The sequence below is a fragment of the Myotis yumanensis genome, unplaced genomic scaffold (genome assembly GCF_028538775.1).
Source record: "Myotis yumanensis isolate MYYU_CA2020_CCGP unplaced genomic scaffold, mMyoYum1.0.hap1 SCAF_1, whole genome shotgun sequence".
Classification (NCBI taxonomy): domain Eukaryota; kingdom Metazoa; phylum Chordata; class Mammalia; order Chiroptera; family Vespertilionidae; genus Myotis; species Myotis yumanensis.
Genome location: NW_027223752.1, coordinates 147,659,782 through 147,677,214, shown reverse-complemented (window position 1 = coordinate 147,677,214; position 17,433 = coordinate 147,659,782). Strand labels below are relative to the sequence as shown.

At 45.1% G+C, this 17,433-nt stretch overlaps 1 protein-coding gene and 1 pseudogene across 2 annotated transcripts in view; one reads left to right on the top strand and one right to left on the bottom strand.

Annotated features, from left to right (window-relative positions):
• Positions 1-3,529, bottom strand: part of GPR158 (G protein-coupled receptor 158) — a 377,074-nt gene extending 373,545 nt beyond the window's left edge. For both annotated transcript variants that reach the window (XM_070432941.1, XM_070432950.1), the window contains exon 1: positions 1,966-3,529. In XM_070432941.1, coding sequence (XP_070289042.1) covers positions 1,966-2,879 — 914 coding nt within the window. In that variant the 5' untranslated portion in view covers positions 2,880-3,529. The remainder of the gene's footprint in view (positions 1-1,965) is intronic.
• Positions 3,530-16,138: 12,609 nt separating this feature from the next.
• LOC139019455 (small ribosomal subunit protein uS5 pseudogene) lies at positions 16,139-17,070 on the top strand (annotated as a pseudogene).
• The last annotated feature ends 363 nt before the right edge of the window (positions 17,071-17,433 follow it).

The window sequence follows — 17,433 nt, the reverse complement described above, 5'->3', positions numbered from 1 at the left end:
ATAGAGAAACTAATAAACCCTAACTCATAGGGTTGTTGTGTGAATTAATTAAGATGATATATGTAAAGCAGTTAGCACAGAGCCTGACATAAAGTAAATGTTGAAGAAAGGAGGGAGAGAGGAAAGCTGGAAGGAAGGAAGGAAGGAAGGAAGGAAGGAAGGAAGGAAGGAAGGAAGGAAGGAAGGAAGGGGAGATTGGTTGACTGATCCTGGGACCTGGGACCCCCTTTTTAGGTTTATCTGAAGGTCACAAACAATTTGTGGGCAGTGAATGGCATCTGCTGAGCTTTCCTATTCTGAGCAAACAACATGGCAAAGATTCAAAGCATGGATCAGCTTTTATGAAATAGGATCCTGCAGAAGTCAGGAAGAAATGAGATTATCCTGAAAGTAGGAAAGATTTACTCTGGTTTAAGACAAGATCTTTAAAAGAGATAGAAAACACACACACACACACACACACACACACACACACCTAATATGGTCATACAGAATCAAAGGGGGTTGTTGTTTTTATTTAGGCCTTCTCAAGTGTTGCCAGCACTAAAAGCTACAGAATTTTATAACTGCTAGTTTCCTAGAGACCATCTAGTTCAACTTCCTGACTTGATAGATAAGTAGCTGAGGCCCAGAAAGGTTAAGTATTTTACTTGAGGTCATTCAGCAGTAAATGACAGTACGAAGACAAAGAAGCTTTCTGACTCCCCCATTTGCCAACCCAGTGTTCAGCCTGGTATATTTCACCCAGTCAGTATCCTGCCCTTGTTGTGCCAAACAAAGCATTAGGACACACACACACACATGTTTCTCACTTTTGCCCAGGTTCCCAAAAAAGTACAGAAGCAACCTTGACACACACCACCACCACCACCACCACCACCACCACCACCACCACCACCCATTCCAGAGCCTCACATTGTGGGATTTGGAGAGGATCCTGGTTAATCTGTGGCCCTCTTTGGAGTTTCTGCTCTCTCTGTTCCTTCATCACATCAACTCTTAAAGGCTACTTCTAGAAGTTTCTCACCTCAACGATAAGGCTCTTCCCAGGGCAGAAGTTACCACCTGTTAATTTGCAAATTCTCATCTTCCCACACATGCAATACCCTGAGTCAGGAAATACATAATAAGTTCCCTCCTAGGAAACTCAGGGAAGTCAGTTCAGTCAGAAGAATCCCTTCCCCCCTCCCTAAAATAAGGCAACCAAGTTCCTTCATGACATGCAGGGGAATGTGAAGGGCAGGAGAACTTTTAGGTATGCCTGACACGGAGGACAGAGAACAGGAGAGAGGGGATCAAGGAAGGGGATGTGGATTGGGGGAGCAGGGAAATCAGGAGAAAGAGCGACCAAACTGCAAAGTCTGGATCCTGAAGACAGCCGAGCGCCTGACTCACTGCTGAGGGAACAGAACTGCCAAGGGGGTTGCGCTGTTTTAATTACCAGAGACCGGTGCCCTAAATGACACGCATAGGAAGCAGGCAAAGCTACCCTGAAGTGGCAGAAATTAGGGACTCTCTCCTCTGGGTCCCTTTTCTCTCGCATCCGGTGCTGGCCATTGGGTGCCTAGCAGGCACACCGGAGCTCCCCAGGTCCCCCCAGGTTCCTAGCATCACCCCTGACTGGGAACTCACAGCTGCTCTCAGCTCTTCCAAGAATTGAAGGAAAGGGTGGGACATCAAAGGTTTTTCTCAGCTCTACCCCTGCTCTCGCCACTCCCCAGTCCCTAGCTCCTTGCAGGGAAACTGATCTGAGAGATGCTTTCACTGAGTGTCTGAAATTGACCATCGTGGGGCGCTTCTAATCCCCAAGCACAGGAGCCCGCGTGGGGTGTCGCTCAGCCTCAGGCTCTGCTGTGAGGGTGGGAGGCGTAAGTGTCACATCCAAGTGTCCCTTCCCCACACGCGCACCCACCCACGAAACTAGAAGGAAGGATGTGCTTTGGGCATTTTTTTATCCCTCCCTACCTGAATTCCGGGACCAAGTTAGGCTGCAACCCGTAGAAAGCAGCGGAGAGAGTGACCAGCCATCCGGGCTTGTAACTCCCATTCTCGCACTCCAGATAAGGCGGAGACCACTTGACAGGGCTCTTGTCCCCTCCCAGCCCATCTCTGCGCCGCCAGCCATGGCCCAGGCCCCGGGGGCCCTGATTGGAACCCCGCCGTTGTACATGAGTCCGCCACTTGCGCCGGAGGCCGTGGAACCACTCGGTCTCCAGCGTGGCGTTGGCCAGGTGGTGAGCCGAGGAGGAAAGGTCCTGGAGCAGAATCCGGCTCTCCTCTCGCGTGGCCTGGAGGAAGACCTGCGGGGTGGACGCGGCCGCGGACGCGGACAGCGACTGGGTGCTGAAGGTGATGGCCGCCCGGCAGATGCTGGGCTCGCCCTCCAGGAGACTCCGCACGAGCGCCTGGTACCACTCCAGGTCGTCCTGCAAGTTCTGCTCCCGCGACTTATTGCTTTGCAGCATCATGTTGAGGAAGTTGGTGGCGTGTGTCAGCGTGTCCAGCGCCCCGTGCAAAGAAGGATGGGAGCTGGCTAGAGCTGACGACTTCCCCGGCAGGCCCGTCAGTTCATAGCGGCCGGAGCAGTTGGCTCGCTTCAGCTGGAGGGAGTCCCCGGTGTAGAGGTAAGAGGCCACGTCCATGGGCACCTCCTCGGCGAGTTTCTGCGCCAAGATGGTGCCGTCGGTGGAGCGGCTCCCGGGAGCCCAGGTGTCCGAGGCAGAGGCTCGGGCCGGCTGCTGGGCGTGCTGCTTCGCCCTCAGGGTCCTCTCTCGAGGGAAACCCGGCCGTCCCGCAGGGTCGCGGCTGGTACCAGCAGCTCCCAATCCCAGAGGAGCGAGCAGGAAGCAGAAAAGTAAAGGATAAGCCATGGCTCCCATCTGCCTCTCTCTCAAACAGGAGAGGAGGTAAGGGGAGGAGTCACTTTTTAAATTTCGGTCGTCAATGTATCCACAGTAAGACTTTGCCTAGGAGTCTTCCCCCTTCTCCAGATGGCACCCAGTCGAAAAGGACTTCAAAATAAGACTGTCTCGAAATTGGCCCACTGGCTAAGCTACCGTCACAGGAAATCGAATCACCTGTGGCAACGCTGGCTGCAGCCGCTCCGCGGTGCGTCGGCTGGGGATTTACGCACCTCGCAGCCTAGAGCCGAACAGGTTACCTCCCTTCTGGCTCCCGGCAGCTATAGTTAGCCTGCTTACGTCTTTCTGCTCGGCCGCTTCCACCGCCGTTCTCATCGAGGTGTGTTCAAGAACTGGTGCTGCTGATGCTGCCGCCGCGGCCGCCGAAAACGCTGCTCCATCATCTCACCCGCGGCAGGTCCTTCCCGCCTCCAGGCTCGGCTCCTCCTCCCGGTTTGCTTCGCCCGAGGCGCGGAGCGCGCGCACACACAGACCGGTACCGCGAGCGCAGGAGCCAGCCTCACAGAGCGAAGATTCCTTTTAAGACGAATGTCCTCTGGGGTCCAGAGGGCCAGGCAGCTGGTTCGTTGAGGCTTTAGGTTTGCCCACAAACCACACTCCTGCCTCTCCCTGCTATCGGGAGGAAAGCTGGTTGAAAGAGGCAGCTTGGCCGCAACCAAACCCTTGCAGGGCGGCTTCAAGTCGTCCTGTTCCCTGTGTGGTCGGCTCCTCTGTCAATCAGCCGACCGCTATTTGTTGGGAATGGGGCGGGAGCTGTCCAGTGCTGAATCCGAGGCGGCACAGAGGAGGCGCTTGAGGAGGCGGTGGCGCGAGATGCAGCAGCGCTGAGTCCTTTCACCCACTCGCGTTCCCCGATGACTCTGAAAGCTGAGGGGATGGGATGAGGTGGGCGGGAGGGTGGGGAGAGCAGAGCTTTTGTGGCTCAGAGCAAAGGAAACTTGAACGTACTGAGGAGGAGGGTGTTGGCGTCTTGCCTGCTTAGTTCAATCAGCCTTTTCTTTTGCCTGAAAAAGAGGGAGAAAGGAGTTTTCATTTCTGACTTAAATCAGAGGGGAAGGACGTAGGATGGAGACGTGTGCTCCCCAGCATCTGCTCATTTTTGGCAAATCATCAAATCCTCCTTCTTGTTGCTTAAAGAAATGATTAAAACCTACTTGCAGAGGTCTTGGCTATTAGAGAGTAATAGAGACATCTACTGGCTGAGTTTTAATGGGGGAAATGCCATATTTAAAGAATCTGTGCTTGAAAGGGCACCAGGATGAAGGGAAGGGGTGAAGGTATGCAAGTGAAGATGTAGAAGAGAGAGAACCTGTGCAAGGGGCAGGACTCTGTCTGTAAGAGAATAAGAAGGAGTGCGTCTGTGTTGAGTGAAAAGGGAAGTCATCCCTGGAGATTGGGAAGTCATTCCTGCAGACTAGGATATCCCAACAGAAGAAAGAAGAGCTGAAAAGTATGCCAAGACTTCTCCCCAATTGCTGGGAATTCCCTTAACAGTGTCTAATTGTTTTATTTGAAGCTTTAAAAATGTCTCCTAACATTCTGAAAATACTAATTAGTACTAGAGATGTAGGGTTTTATGCGCCTCCATTTTCAATTTTTCAAATTCCCCAAGAAAGACAAATGAGAAATCTCAAATTCACTTCAAATCCCAACTAATAAAAATGCCACTTGTAGTATTCTAAAACATCACTGATTAGATTTACTTTATCATTTTATTTTATTCTCCCCATTGAGAAAATACCTATGCACTGAAATGTAAGCTCCAAAGAACAGAAGTCTGACTACTGTTGATCCCTATAGTATCTTTTTGTTGTTGTTGTTGTTAATCCTCACCAGAGGATATTTTTCCCATTGATTCATTTTTTTTAGACAGAGTGGAAGGGAGGGAGAGAGACAGAGAGCAATATCAAGCCTACAACTGAGGTACTTGTTATTGACTGGAATTGAACCCGCAACTCTAACCACTGAGAAAAACCAGCTAGGGCAATCACTGTAATATCTTGGGCACCTAGAAAACACAGAAATACCTCACACATCTGAGCCACTCTCCAGGAGTGCCTGTCCTTCCCATGGTGCACATCTAGTAAGAAAATAAAAGGACACTATGAGAAGCTCTTGCACATTTAGCATTCCCTTCAGTGGGTCACCTTCAGTCTAAATGTCCAAACTGAGGTGCATTACTTGGGTCTAGAACAGCATTGCCCAATAGAAGTATAATGAGAGCCACAAATGTAATTCATATATAAAAGGCTAAGCGACTGTCTGACCGGTAGCTATGACATGCAATGTCCACCAGGGGGCAGACGCTTTGACTGGTAGCTATGATGTGCACTGACCACCAGGGGGCAGACACTCAACACAGGAGCTGTCGAGCGATAGCAACTTTGCAGAGTGCCCTCTCACACCCTGGGACCCCTTGAGGGATGTCAGACTGCCAGTTTCTGGCCCAATCCCCACAGGCCAGGCTGAGGAACCCCACCTGCCAGAGGGACCCCATTCACTCTGCAGACACCCTTCCAGCCCCTGCACCACCCCAGGTTTAGCTGGCCGGGGAGGGATTGCGGGAGGTTGGCTTTAGGGTGTGTCCAGCCCATCTCACCAGCCCCACCCAGCTGGCCACCTTCTAATTAATTTACTTTCAATGTGCACGAATCCATGCACTGGGCCTCTAGTGTGTATATCTACACTAATAAAAGAGAAACATGCAAATTGGTGTCACTCCACTACACCCACCAGCCAATCAGGATGGGTATGTAAATTAACTCAGTAAAGATGGTGGTTAATTTGCATATGCAGGTGTGGAGCAAAGACTCAAGAAGACTGAAGACAACTGAAGACTGAAGAGGCTTGGCTTCTCCGCTGCAGCTGGAGTGGAGAAGCCAAGCCTCACTGCGGCCGGAGCAGAGAAGCCAAGTTTCTCCGCTGTGGCTGGACCAAAGGCCTGGGTCCTGGGTGCCAGAGGAAAACCGGTGCCAGCAGCCAGGGGAAGGAAGGCCTATTGCACGAATCTTCGTGCAACGGACCTCTAGTATATATATAATCTTAAATGTTCTAGTGTTACCTTTAAAAAGTAAAAATAAAAAAGTGAAATTAATTTTAATATGTTACTTAGTCCAATGTACCCAAAATATTTTCAATAAGAAAGCAATGTAATAATTATTAATGAGATATTTTACATGTTTAATACTAAATTTTTAAAATCTAATGTGGCTTTTATACTGACAGCACATGGCACTTCACACATTTCAAGTGCTCAATAACCATCTGTGGCCAGAGGCTACCATAAAGGGCAAGCGGTAGAAGGTAGTACATTGTGGTCTAGAATGCTCTAGAAAGGTTAGGTCCACTCAAGATAAGGCACAATGTCTCAATTTCTCTAGGAGGCCTGGTACATTGGAGTCAAGGTAACTGAGTCGGTAGACCATTGCAAGTCTATTAGTGTGCATCAATAAAGGAAATAATCCAAGAGAGATTTAACACATATTCACACACTTCTAAACAGACTATGAAATTCCACACCAAGTCACAAAGACATATCACTCATTCAACAAATGTTGAATTGACCCTCTACTATGCATCAGGCATTGTGCTTAGTATTGACCACAATAGACACTTCTACACAGTAGACATATGGACCTTATAATCAAGTGGGTAGAGAAACATAAGAAGAAAACAACAACATATGAATTTTAAAACTGCATATTGTGATAAGTATCACAAAGAAATAAATGCTATAAAGTGATAAAGAGTTCAGGGAGCCCTGACCGATTTGGCTCAGTGGATAGAGCGTCAGCCTGCGGACTGAAGGATCCCAGGTTCGATTCCAGTCAAGGGCATGTACCTTGGTTGCGGGCACATCCCCAGTAGGGGGTGTGCAGAAGGCAGCTGATCAATGTTTCTCTCTCATCGATGTTTCTAACTCTCTATCCCTCTCCCTTCCTCTCTGTAAAAAATCAATAAAATATATTTTTTTTAAAAAAGAGTTCAGGGTAGTGGGGTGGGTAAGGAAGCTTCTTATGTAAATAGATAAAAGAAACATTTTAATAATGAGGTAACAACTGAGCTGAGACTAAAGAATGAGAAGTGGTTAGACAGTAAGTAATAGTGAACAATTTAGGGTAAAATAGGAGAGAAGCTTAACCTAGGTATAGGAAGTAATATATAAGTATTAAGGTTATAAATATTCCATTCTTAACAGAAAAGGGGACTGGAAAAGATAACTGCAATAAGCGGAAGTTCATATATAATATGAAAAGTGCAAACAATTGAGACCAAAATAAAATTATTTTATAAAATAATCAAGTGATTCTAGCATGATAGCACCCTGCTACCACCAAGTACCTGATTTGTAGATGCAGATAACTGTCTGTGTGACCTCAAAATTAAGAGCAAAGTTATCTAAATGCATATTAATACTGTGAAGGAGCTGGCTAGCATAGAATAATATATACAAGATCTTAAGCCAAGTGTGTAGAGGCTCAGAGCTTTTTCATCACAACCTGAGAAGTCAATCTAGTTGCTTCAGAACAGTCCAATCTGCATTGATGAAAAAGCAATATGCAATGGAGTTATGAGTTATTAGTTGTTATTATATGGGTGATTTAGCAAGATTTTAAAATGAAAGATGAGATGTTAGCATATCTTTAATTAAGACAAATTAAAGGAGGTCAAAAACTGCTGAGACCAGATTTTAACAGGAATAGTTATTTTAAAAATTTAAGTGCTGAACCTGGCCAGTGTCACTCAGCTGGTTGAGCATTGTCCTATGCACCAGGAGGTTGCTGGTTTGATTCCTGGTCAGGGCACATGCCTGGAGTTGTGAACTTGATCCCCAGTATGGGGCATGCAGAAGCCAGCAGATTGATATTGCTCTCTCATCCATGTTTCTATCTCTCTCTCCTTCTCCCTTCCTCTCTCTGAAATAAATAAAAACATATTTGAAAAAAAGTTTTCAGTGCTGCTTTAAATTGTTTAAATAAACAAGGATTAGGACAGTAGGGTGTGGTGAAAGTACATGGGATTTGCAGTTGGGAGACTCAGCTCTACTCTTGTCTCTGCCATTAATTAGTCATGTGACATTTGACAATTTTCTCCAACTTCTCTAAGCCCTTTTGCTTCATTAGTAACATAAGCATGATGTATTAGAATTATCACAACTGGAACAATCACAGGTGAGTGATGGATAATGGTCCAGGAATATTTTTTAGGAACTCATTCTTTTATTTTCTTTTTAATTTAAATCATTTGTTATTTTCAATTGCAGTTGACATACAACATCATATTAGTTTCAGGTGTATATCCCAGTGATTAGGCAATATATAACTTACTAAATGATCATCCCAGTAAATCTAGTACTCATCTGACACCATACATAGTTAACACTAGTGGCCCGGTGCATGAAATTCATGCACGGCCGGGGGGGGGGGGGGGTCCCTTAGCCCGGCCTGCACCCTCTCCAATCTGGGACCTGTGGGATTGGGCCTAAACCAGCAGTTGGACATCTCTCTCACAATCCGGGACCGCTGACTCCTAACCGCTCACCTGCCTGCCTGCCTGATTGCCCCCAACTGCCCCCCCCACCGGCCTTCTTGCCCCCAACTGCCCCTTGTCAGCCTGATTGCTCCCAACTGCCCCCCAATAACCTGCTTGCCCCCAACTGCCCCCCCCCCGCTGGCCTGCTTGCCCCCAATTGTTCCCCACCCCACCGGACTAATCACCCCAACTGCCCTCCCCTCCTGGCCTGATCGCCCCTAACCGCCTCTGCCTCAGCCCCGCCACCATGGTTTTGTCCAGAAGGATGTTCAGAAGGTCTCCCGATCTAATTAGCATATTACCCTTTTATTAGTATAGAATAGAGGCCTGATGCACAGGTGGGGGTCCCAGATCAGGGTGGGGGTCCCAGATCAGGGTGGGGGTCCCCTTTGGGGGTGGGGCCAGCCTAGGCAAGGGGCCTGGGGCAGTTTGCAGGCCGACCGCACCCCCTTTAGGGTGGGGGTCTCCACTGGGTGGCATGGCCAGTCTGGGTGAGGGGCTGAGGGACACTTTCAGGCTGGCCATGCTCCCATTGGGGTGAGGGTCCCTGCTTTAAACAATAAAGAATTTACATTTTAAAAAAATCTTCAGTCTGAAAAAAACCAACTGTAAATAGTCACAAGGAATTTTGCAGGGGGGATTAACATGTCCTGAAACTGAAGATGATAGCTATACTATTGAGTAAAGTTCCTTAAAATCATTGAATTGTACACTTGAAATGAGTAATGTGTGAAATGTACTTCAATGAAGTTTGTCTTCAAAGAAACACCAACTCTACCTTTTCTCCACAATTCATTTGATCTTCTAGAATCATCCTTTGATTCTCTCCAGAATCATCTTACTTCTTATAAACCCATTTTGTGTGATACAATTTATGTTTACTGATTTAATGCTATCTGTAAACATCTATGAGTGGATGGCCTCCTTGTTGATACAATTCATTATTTTATTTTATTTAACAAATAAATAGCTATTGGGGGCCTACTATGTGCCAAACACTGCTCTAGATAAAAGTGACATGGCAGTCAAACTTCTGCCATCATGGTGCTTACATTCCACAGAGGAGACCAACAGTAAGCAAATGAAAAATTACAGAATTTTCAAATTTAATAAGTTCTGTGAGGAAAAAAACAAAGTAGGATTAGAAGATTTATAAAGATTGGTGGTCAGGGAAATCACCTCTGGTTAAGTGGCATTGAATAGAAAAGTGAATGGTGTGAAAGATTGATGCATGGGAAGACCAGGAAAACAACTTTCCCAACATAAAATAATGACCATAAATGCCCTGAAAGAAAATCAAGCCTCGTCTGTCCCAGGAACAGCAAAAGTGACTGTGTGGTTAAAGGCCAAGAAAAGAAGAAGGGAAAGAGAACACAAGGATCGAATCACATAGGGCTTTGTGCACTGTGGTAATGAGTTTCAGTTTTATTACAAGGACAATTGAAAGTCATGGGAGAATTTTGACAGGAGTAATAAAATCAAGGGGGCTGCTATATAGAGTGGGAGAGGGCAAGGATAGAAGCAGAGAGACTAGTGAGGAAACTGTTGCAGTAGTCAATGTGAGAGATGGCAGTGGTTTGAACTGGAGGTGGAGGGAAAGCAGGATGATAATGGTCAAGATGGTTGAAAGTTGTTGAATCAGGGTTGTCATTTTCTGAAAGTCAAGAACATTACCCATTGCCGAAACCGGTTTGGCTCAGTGGATAGAGCGTCGGCCTGCAGACTGAAGGGTCCCAGGTTCGATTCCGGTCAAGGGCATGTACCTGGGTTGCGGGCACATCCCCAGTAGGAGATGTGCAGGAGGCAGCTGGTCGATGTTTCTCTCTCATCGATGTTTCTAACTCTCTATCTCTCTCCCTTCCTCTCTGTAAAAAATCAATAAAATATATTTTTTTAAAAAAGAACATTACCCATTAACACCCTCTGTATATTGGATGCAAATAAGATTTTTCTAGTGTCAGAATAATATCAATATATAAAATAATTTGTGCAACCTCCATTTGGGAGTAGAATCCCAAGTTTAGGTTAAAAGCTATTTTTATTTTTAGAAAAATCACTGTTCTTGCCTATCAGTGTAAAAGTGCGTATGTCCTAACTGGAAAATGAGCAGAATATATTAACAGAAATTTCAAAAGAGAAGAAACATATGTGGCATATGAAGAAAATGGTCAACCTCAATAGTGACTGTGGAAATGCAAATCAAAACATGAGATACAAGTTAAATCTATATGATTGGCAAAAATTAAAAAGTCCAATAATGCTAAGTTATTGTCACTAGATGTTGAAAGGATGAAAGAGATGTGGATCCACAAATTTTCTTATGCACTGTTGGTAAAATTGTAAATTAGTGTGATCATTTTGGAAAATAATCTAGCATTATCTTATAAAGTGAAACATTCACCTCGCCTATGATCCAGCTCTTCCACGCTTAATAGATACACAAAAGAAACTCTGGCACATGTATACCCTGTGATATGTACAAGACTTTTAATAACATCACAGTTTAAATAACAAAATCCTGGATAAACCTAAGTGTTCATCAACATGAGAACAGGTGAATACTCACACATATGAAAATGAAAGCAAGGAAATTATGAACACAAGATTCAGGGAGATGGCTGAGCTCCTTAGGTTGGGTGATGTCTGAGAACAGAATAGTGGTTACTAGGTGGCAGATTCACAAGTGGCTATTTTAAATAATTAAGTAGATGATCGGGCCTTCCATTGACTGAAGATATAAGGGTATTGAACAGAGGATTATGGTAGATCCTATGCTCTAATAAAGAAGCTGAAGAAAGGAAAGGGAAGGGGAGGGAAGAAAATAAATAACTATTAATTTTCATTATGTCTATGGCCTTGTCCCCAATTGAATGATCCTTGTGGGCTATAAACCCCCTCACCCTTTACAATTCACTGGGCTGACAAGTCTGACAAAGCAATGGTGCAAATGCTCCAGTAGTGCCAATATATTACTCAGAACACAGTCATCTTTTCTGGCTGACTTTCCCCAATGGTCAACAGTCCACTTGTGGGAAGTGCCAGTGCCCTGACAGGCTTCTGGAGGAGGTATTTGGGATCAGGAAAGGTTTTCAGTGCCTACCTTCAACCAAGTTTTTGTGATGATAATAACAAGCGTTATTCACGCTCTACTGACCCTTCATCTTTGATGGCAGCTCTTCAGGCTGAAGTTTGATTTCCCTGTAAGAGAGTCAAGTCTGTTTTCCCCTCCATATCAGTCTCTAAACTGTGTCACCTCAGAGACCAGCTGGCCCACTTTCCAGATGGAGCCAACATCATCTTCTATCTGATTCATAAATCATGAACAGAAGGTGAGGAAATGAGAAGCTGTGAACCCACTGGGAGAGGAGTTCAGCTTCCAGCATGGGGTGCACACCAAAACCACAGAGGCACAACATAATTCTCCAGAAAGCCAGCTTTAATTAGTGACAGAGCAGCCCGGTTCCAGATGAAATTATCCTGGATTTCAAACAAAAACAGTAATATTGAAATTCTAAGACTTATGACAAATTTAATTTGACATATTTCATGATGTGTGTTATGATAATGATGGCACCTGAAGATTAGATATAAGTAGTAAATAAGCCGTTCACATATTTGACAATAAGAGCAATTTCTTGGATTCCCTCAGACAAAGATGGGAAAGAGAAAAAAACAAAGTTTATGAGCTTCTCTCCTGCCGGAAGGGCACAGGACACTGCTTCAGTTCTCCTTCCCTAAAAAGGATGTAAGGTGTGAACTCAGGAAAGAAGGCTGACCTCCCACAGAACCTGGGTTAGAAAGCCTTCTTTTAGTCCTCTTGGGAGAAGAGAATAGCCAGATACCTCAAGGGCCTGATTTCTGTGTTCATTCTGTCTTCATTTAGAAGTCAAAAGTATCAGGTCACGTCCCTCTGACAATAGACAAGCAGAGATAAGCACAGATGGGGGCTTCTTTTAAACATCGAGAAACTTGAAACAAGTTGCTGTTTAGTAAGAGAAGGTGGGAAGGACAGCTAGATGTATTAAGCAACCCAGAGAAATAGCCATATTTTCAGTACAACATAATAGTGTTTAGATATAGTACAACATAATAATGTTTAGGCATTATTAATAATTTTTTACTACTTAACTCATTTCAAGTAAATTAGGAATTGAAGTGAGAAAGGCCAGATCACAGAATACCTCTTAAAAAATAGTAGAGCCCTAACTGGTTTGGCTCAGTGGATAGAGCGTCGGCCTGCGGACTGAAGGGTCCCAGGTTCGATTCCGGTCAAGGGCATGTACCTTGGTTGCAGGCACATTCCTAGTGGGAGGTGTGCAGGAGGCAGCTGATCGATGTTTCTCTCTCATCAATGTTTCCAACTCTCTATCCCTCTCCCTTTCTCTCTGTAAAAAAAAATCAATAAAATATTTTTTAAAATAGTAGAGGACTTTAGACTTCATTCATTGATCATCATAAATTTGTCTCTAAACTTGACCTGCAGATCATGGGATCAAGTCATTCACAGAGAAAAAATGCCCAGGAATAGTCTCTACATTGCCAATTGATTTCTGAATTGGCATAATCTTAAAAATCAGAACAGAGCTTTCTGCAAATTATGATGTTGTTTTCCCCTCCAGTTTATTGGCTTTGTATTACAGTTTTTATCGGGGGAGTTGAGTTTCTCCTATCCTCATGCCCATTCCCTCCTGGGATGAAGGTAGATTTGGGACAAGGATCAGGAGAGAACTGAGCCACAGTGCTAAGGGGTAGATTTTTTAAAATAATTCTTTACTGTTGAAAGTATTACATATGTCCCCTGTTTTTGCCCATTGACCCCCTCCAGCCCTCCCCGACCCCAGCCCCCTGCCCCAGGCCCTCACCACCTCATTGTCTGTGTCCATAGGCCAAGCATATATGCACTCAAGGTCCTTGGTTGATAACCACCCACCCACCCTTCCCCACCTTCCCTCCAAGGTACTGCACTCTGTTCCATGCTTTCATGTCGATGGATCTACTCCATTCATCATTTTGTTTTGTTACTTAGATTCTACGTATAAGTGAGATCATGTGATACTTGTCTTTCTCTGACTGACTTATTTCACTTAGCATGATACTCTCCAGGTCCCTCCATGCTGTCTCAACGAGTAAGAGATTCTTCTTTTTTATGCTGCATAGTATTCCATGATATAAATGTACCACAGCTTTTGTATCCCCTCATCTACTGATGGACTCTTGGGCTATTTCCAGGTCTTAGCTATTGTAAATTGTGCTGCAATGAACATAGGGGTGCATATAGTCTTTCTGATTGTTGTTTTGGGTTTCTTAGGATATATTCCTAGAAGTGGGATCCCTGGGTCAAATAGTAGTTCCATATTTAATTTTTTGAGGAAACTTCATACTGTTTTCCATAATGGCTGCACCAGCCTGCATTCCCACCAGCAGTGTACTAGGCTTCCTTTTTCTCCACATCCTCACCAGCACTTGTCATTTGTTGATTTGTTGATGGTAGCCATTCTGACAGGTGTGAGGAAATACCTCGTTGTCATTTTAATTTGCATTTCTCTGATGATCAGTGACTTTGAGCATTTTTTCATATGTCTCTTGGCCATCTGTATATCCACTTTGTAGAAGTGTCTATTTAGGTCTTCCTTTTGTTAAGTTGTATGAGTTCCTTATATATTTTGGATATTACCCTTTATCAGATGTATCATTGCCAAATATGTTCTCCCATACAGTGGGTTCCATTTTTGTTTTGTTGATGGTTTCTTTTGCTGTGCAGAAGCTTTTTATTTTGATGTAGTCCCATTTGTTTATTTTCTCCTTAGTTTCCTTTGCCCTAGGAGATGTATCTATAAACATATTGCTATGAGAGATGTCTGAGATTTTGCTGCCTACGGTTGATTTTTGAAGTGAGAAGAGTGAAGAGGATTTAAAGAAATCTGTCTCTGCACAATGTACCCCCTAAATTCATTTTTTAATATATATGTATATTTTAATCCTGACCTGAGAACATGTTTTTATTGATTTTTAGAGTGTGAGGAAGAGAGAGAGAGAGAAAAACATCTATGTGAGAAAGAAACATGTGAGAGAGAAACATTGATCAGTTGCCATCTGTTCATGTCTGGACTGGGATCAAACCCACAAGCTAGGTATGTGCCCTGACTGGGAATTGAACCCACAAACTTTTGGTGCACGGGATGACACTTAAATCAACTGAGCCATTTGGTGAGGACTAAATTATTTTTTTAAGATCCTTTTTCCTTATTTAAACTTGTCACTTGAGTAACTGAAGTAGAAATATGAGCTCAGGATCTCCCTCTCAGTGAGAGAAGCACCTCCTCCTACACAACATCCTCACCAAAACAAATCTATTAAAACCATCTCCAATCAAAAGTCTAGAGGAAATCAGATGGGAGGTAAGGAAAAAGTGGTATTGAGTAGGCTTGTCAGCCTAGTCATTCTAGATCTTTCTAAGATCTCAAAGTCATCTCTCATAAGCTGTCTTTTCCTGGTTGGGTTTCACTTTTGTGGAATTTTTTTTTTACTATAGGAGTGGTAAGGCATTAAAGTTTAGGGTATGAGCCAAGAAGAAAATGGCTAAGAAAACAACCTGGCTACCTTTAGGCTAGGTTTCTAAAACATTGGAACAAAAGAAATCTTTGCAACAGCTTGTGGTCCAGCTGAACTCACCAGGATCAGAAGAGCTGCATGCAGGATGAGTGAAATTCTGTAGTAATAAATACTATTTACGACTAGAGGTTGCTTTTCACCTCCTACACAGATGGCTCCCTGGGGAACCTCATTCGGTTGGGCTGAATTTGCAGATCCTGATCATTCGTTAGGACCAAGACTGACTAATATCTCCTATTGCCATCACACAGCTCTGAGGTGGCGGGGAGAAGGGATACTTGTGACTAAGCAGGGTAAGCCAGGGTCCATGCCCTGTGAGTCTGAGCTGGGCAGATCTCTCCCTCTGTGATTCAGAAGCAACTCAGGGGAAAACCTCGGGTTCTCAGAGGAGCCACATGAGGACATATTCAGACGCAGTAGTAGGCAGCTGTCACCATGCCTCCATCCTCAATCCTTAGTTTTGCTCCTGTCTTACACAAACAGCCTCTTCCTGAGGTCTGACCACTGGGAAACAGGAGTCAAGAAGCTAATCACCCACATTTTGAAACCCCAAACTTTTTTGTTTTTATAGTATCACAAGGTAAGAATCTTAGTGTATACACTCAGATGTAAATAGAATATGGCTTTTAAATATTCTAGGGAAAAAATAATTTCTACTTTAATATTTTACCTCATAAGCAAATCAGAAATTCACCCTCAGACATTCTGGAAAGATCTACCTCTCTCACACCAGATTGGATTTGAGTATCAGGGCTTCACACAGTGACGGAGTGTGGGTACTTAATCCTCAGTCATCTGTTTATTCTACTTACCACCCAAATTCCCACTGTTCCCGATTATATGGACCCAATGGCTCTCTGATACTTGCCAGGCATCCATGGGCCACAGGACTCTGTGCTCCACGCAAAGCTGAACTCAGAGGTGCCTGTGATCTAGGGTTCCCAGATGGAACAAAAACAAACAAACAGAATTCAGATAAACAAATAATTTTGTAGTGTAAGTATGCTCCATGAAATATTTAGAACACGTACCAAAAAAATTAGTCATTGGCTTCTTTTCAGAGGAAACACCAAATGGATGACGCCGGTGCTGCCGGAGGGCCCAGAGGTGTGTGTGTGGGGAGGGGGGGGCGGGCGGGGGGAAGCGGGGTGTTGGAATAGGAGGTCGAGGTGGCTTCTGTGGAGGATTTGGCAGCGGCATTCAGGGCCTGGGTCGAGGCTGGGGTCGGGGCAGGGGCCGAGGCCGCGGAGCTGGCAGAAGGACAAGGACAAGGAGTGGATCCCCGTCACCAAGCTGAGCCGCCTGGTCAAGGACATGAAGATCAGATCCCTAGAGGAGATCTATCTATTCTCCTTGCCCATCAAGGAGTCTGAGATCATTGACTTCTTCTTGGGGGCATCCCTCAAGGATGAGGTCTTGAAGATTATGCCTGTGCAAAAGCAGACACGTGCTGGCCAGAGGACCCAGTTCAAGGCTTTTGTCACCATTGGGTACTAAAATGGACATGTTGGTCTGGGTGCTCAGTGCTCAAAGGAAATAGCCACTGCCATCTCTGGAGCCATTATCCTGGCCAAGTTCTCTATTGTCCATGGGCCACGAGGCTACTGGGGAAACAAGCTCGGCAAGCCCCACACCGTGCCTTGCAAGGTGGCAGGCACTGTGGCTCTGTACTGGGGCGCCTCATCCCTGCCCCCGGGGTTAAGGGCATTGTCTCGGTCCCTGTGCCCAAGAAGCTGCTGCTGATGGCAGTATTGACAACTGCTACACTGCGGCCAGGGGCTGCACTGCCACCCTGGGCAACTTTGCCAAGGCCACCTTTGATGCCATCTCTAAGACCTGTGCCTATCTCACCCCTGACCTCTGGAAAGAGACCCTGCTCACCAAGTCTCCCTTTCAGGAATTCACTGACCCTCTTGTAAAGACCCGCACCGGAGTTTCTGTGCAGAGAGCCCAGGCTCCAGCTGGAGCCTCCATAATTTTATGCAAGAAAAAGAAAGTGAATTAAGTCTGCTTTTAAAAAAGTGAGTCATTGTCTGTGTGAATTTCAGAGTTAACTGGATGTCCTATGTTTTAAAATCTGACAACCCTTCTGTGAACGTCCTGCCAATGTTCCTCTCAGATCTTGTTGCCAATGTGGGGCATCTCCAAACACAGGACCTGGGTCAGGTTTGCTCTGGGATTAGAAACCTCTTCTAATACTAGACCAGGGAAACTTTAGTTTCTGGGAAATTATTGTTCTCATTGGGATTACATTTTTTAAACTAAACCGAGACCGTCCTGCAGATGATACTGCTTTCCACCTGCCACATACCTGCCCTGAGGCTGTGAATTATAGGCCGTTACCTTGAAATGGAGGAGGGGGATGGGA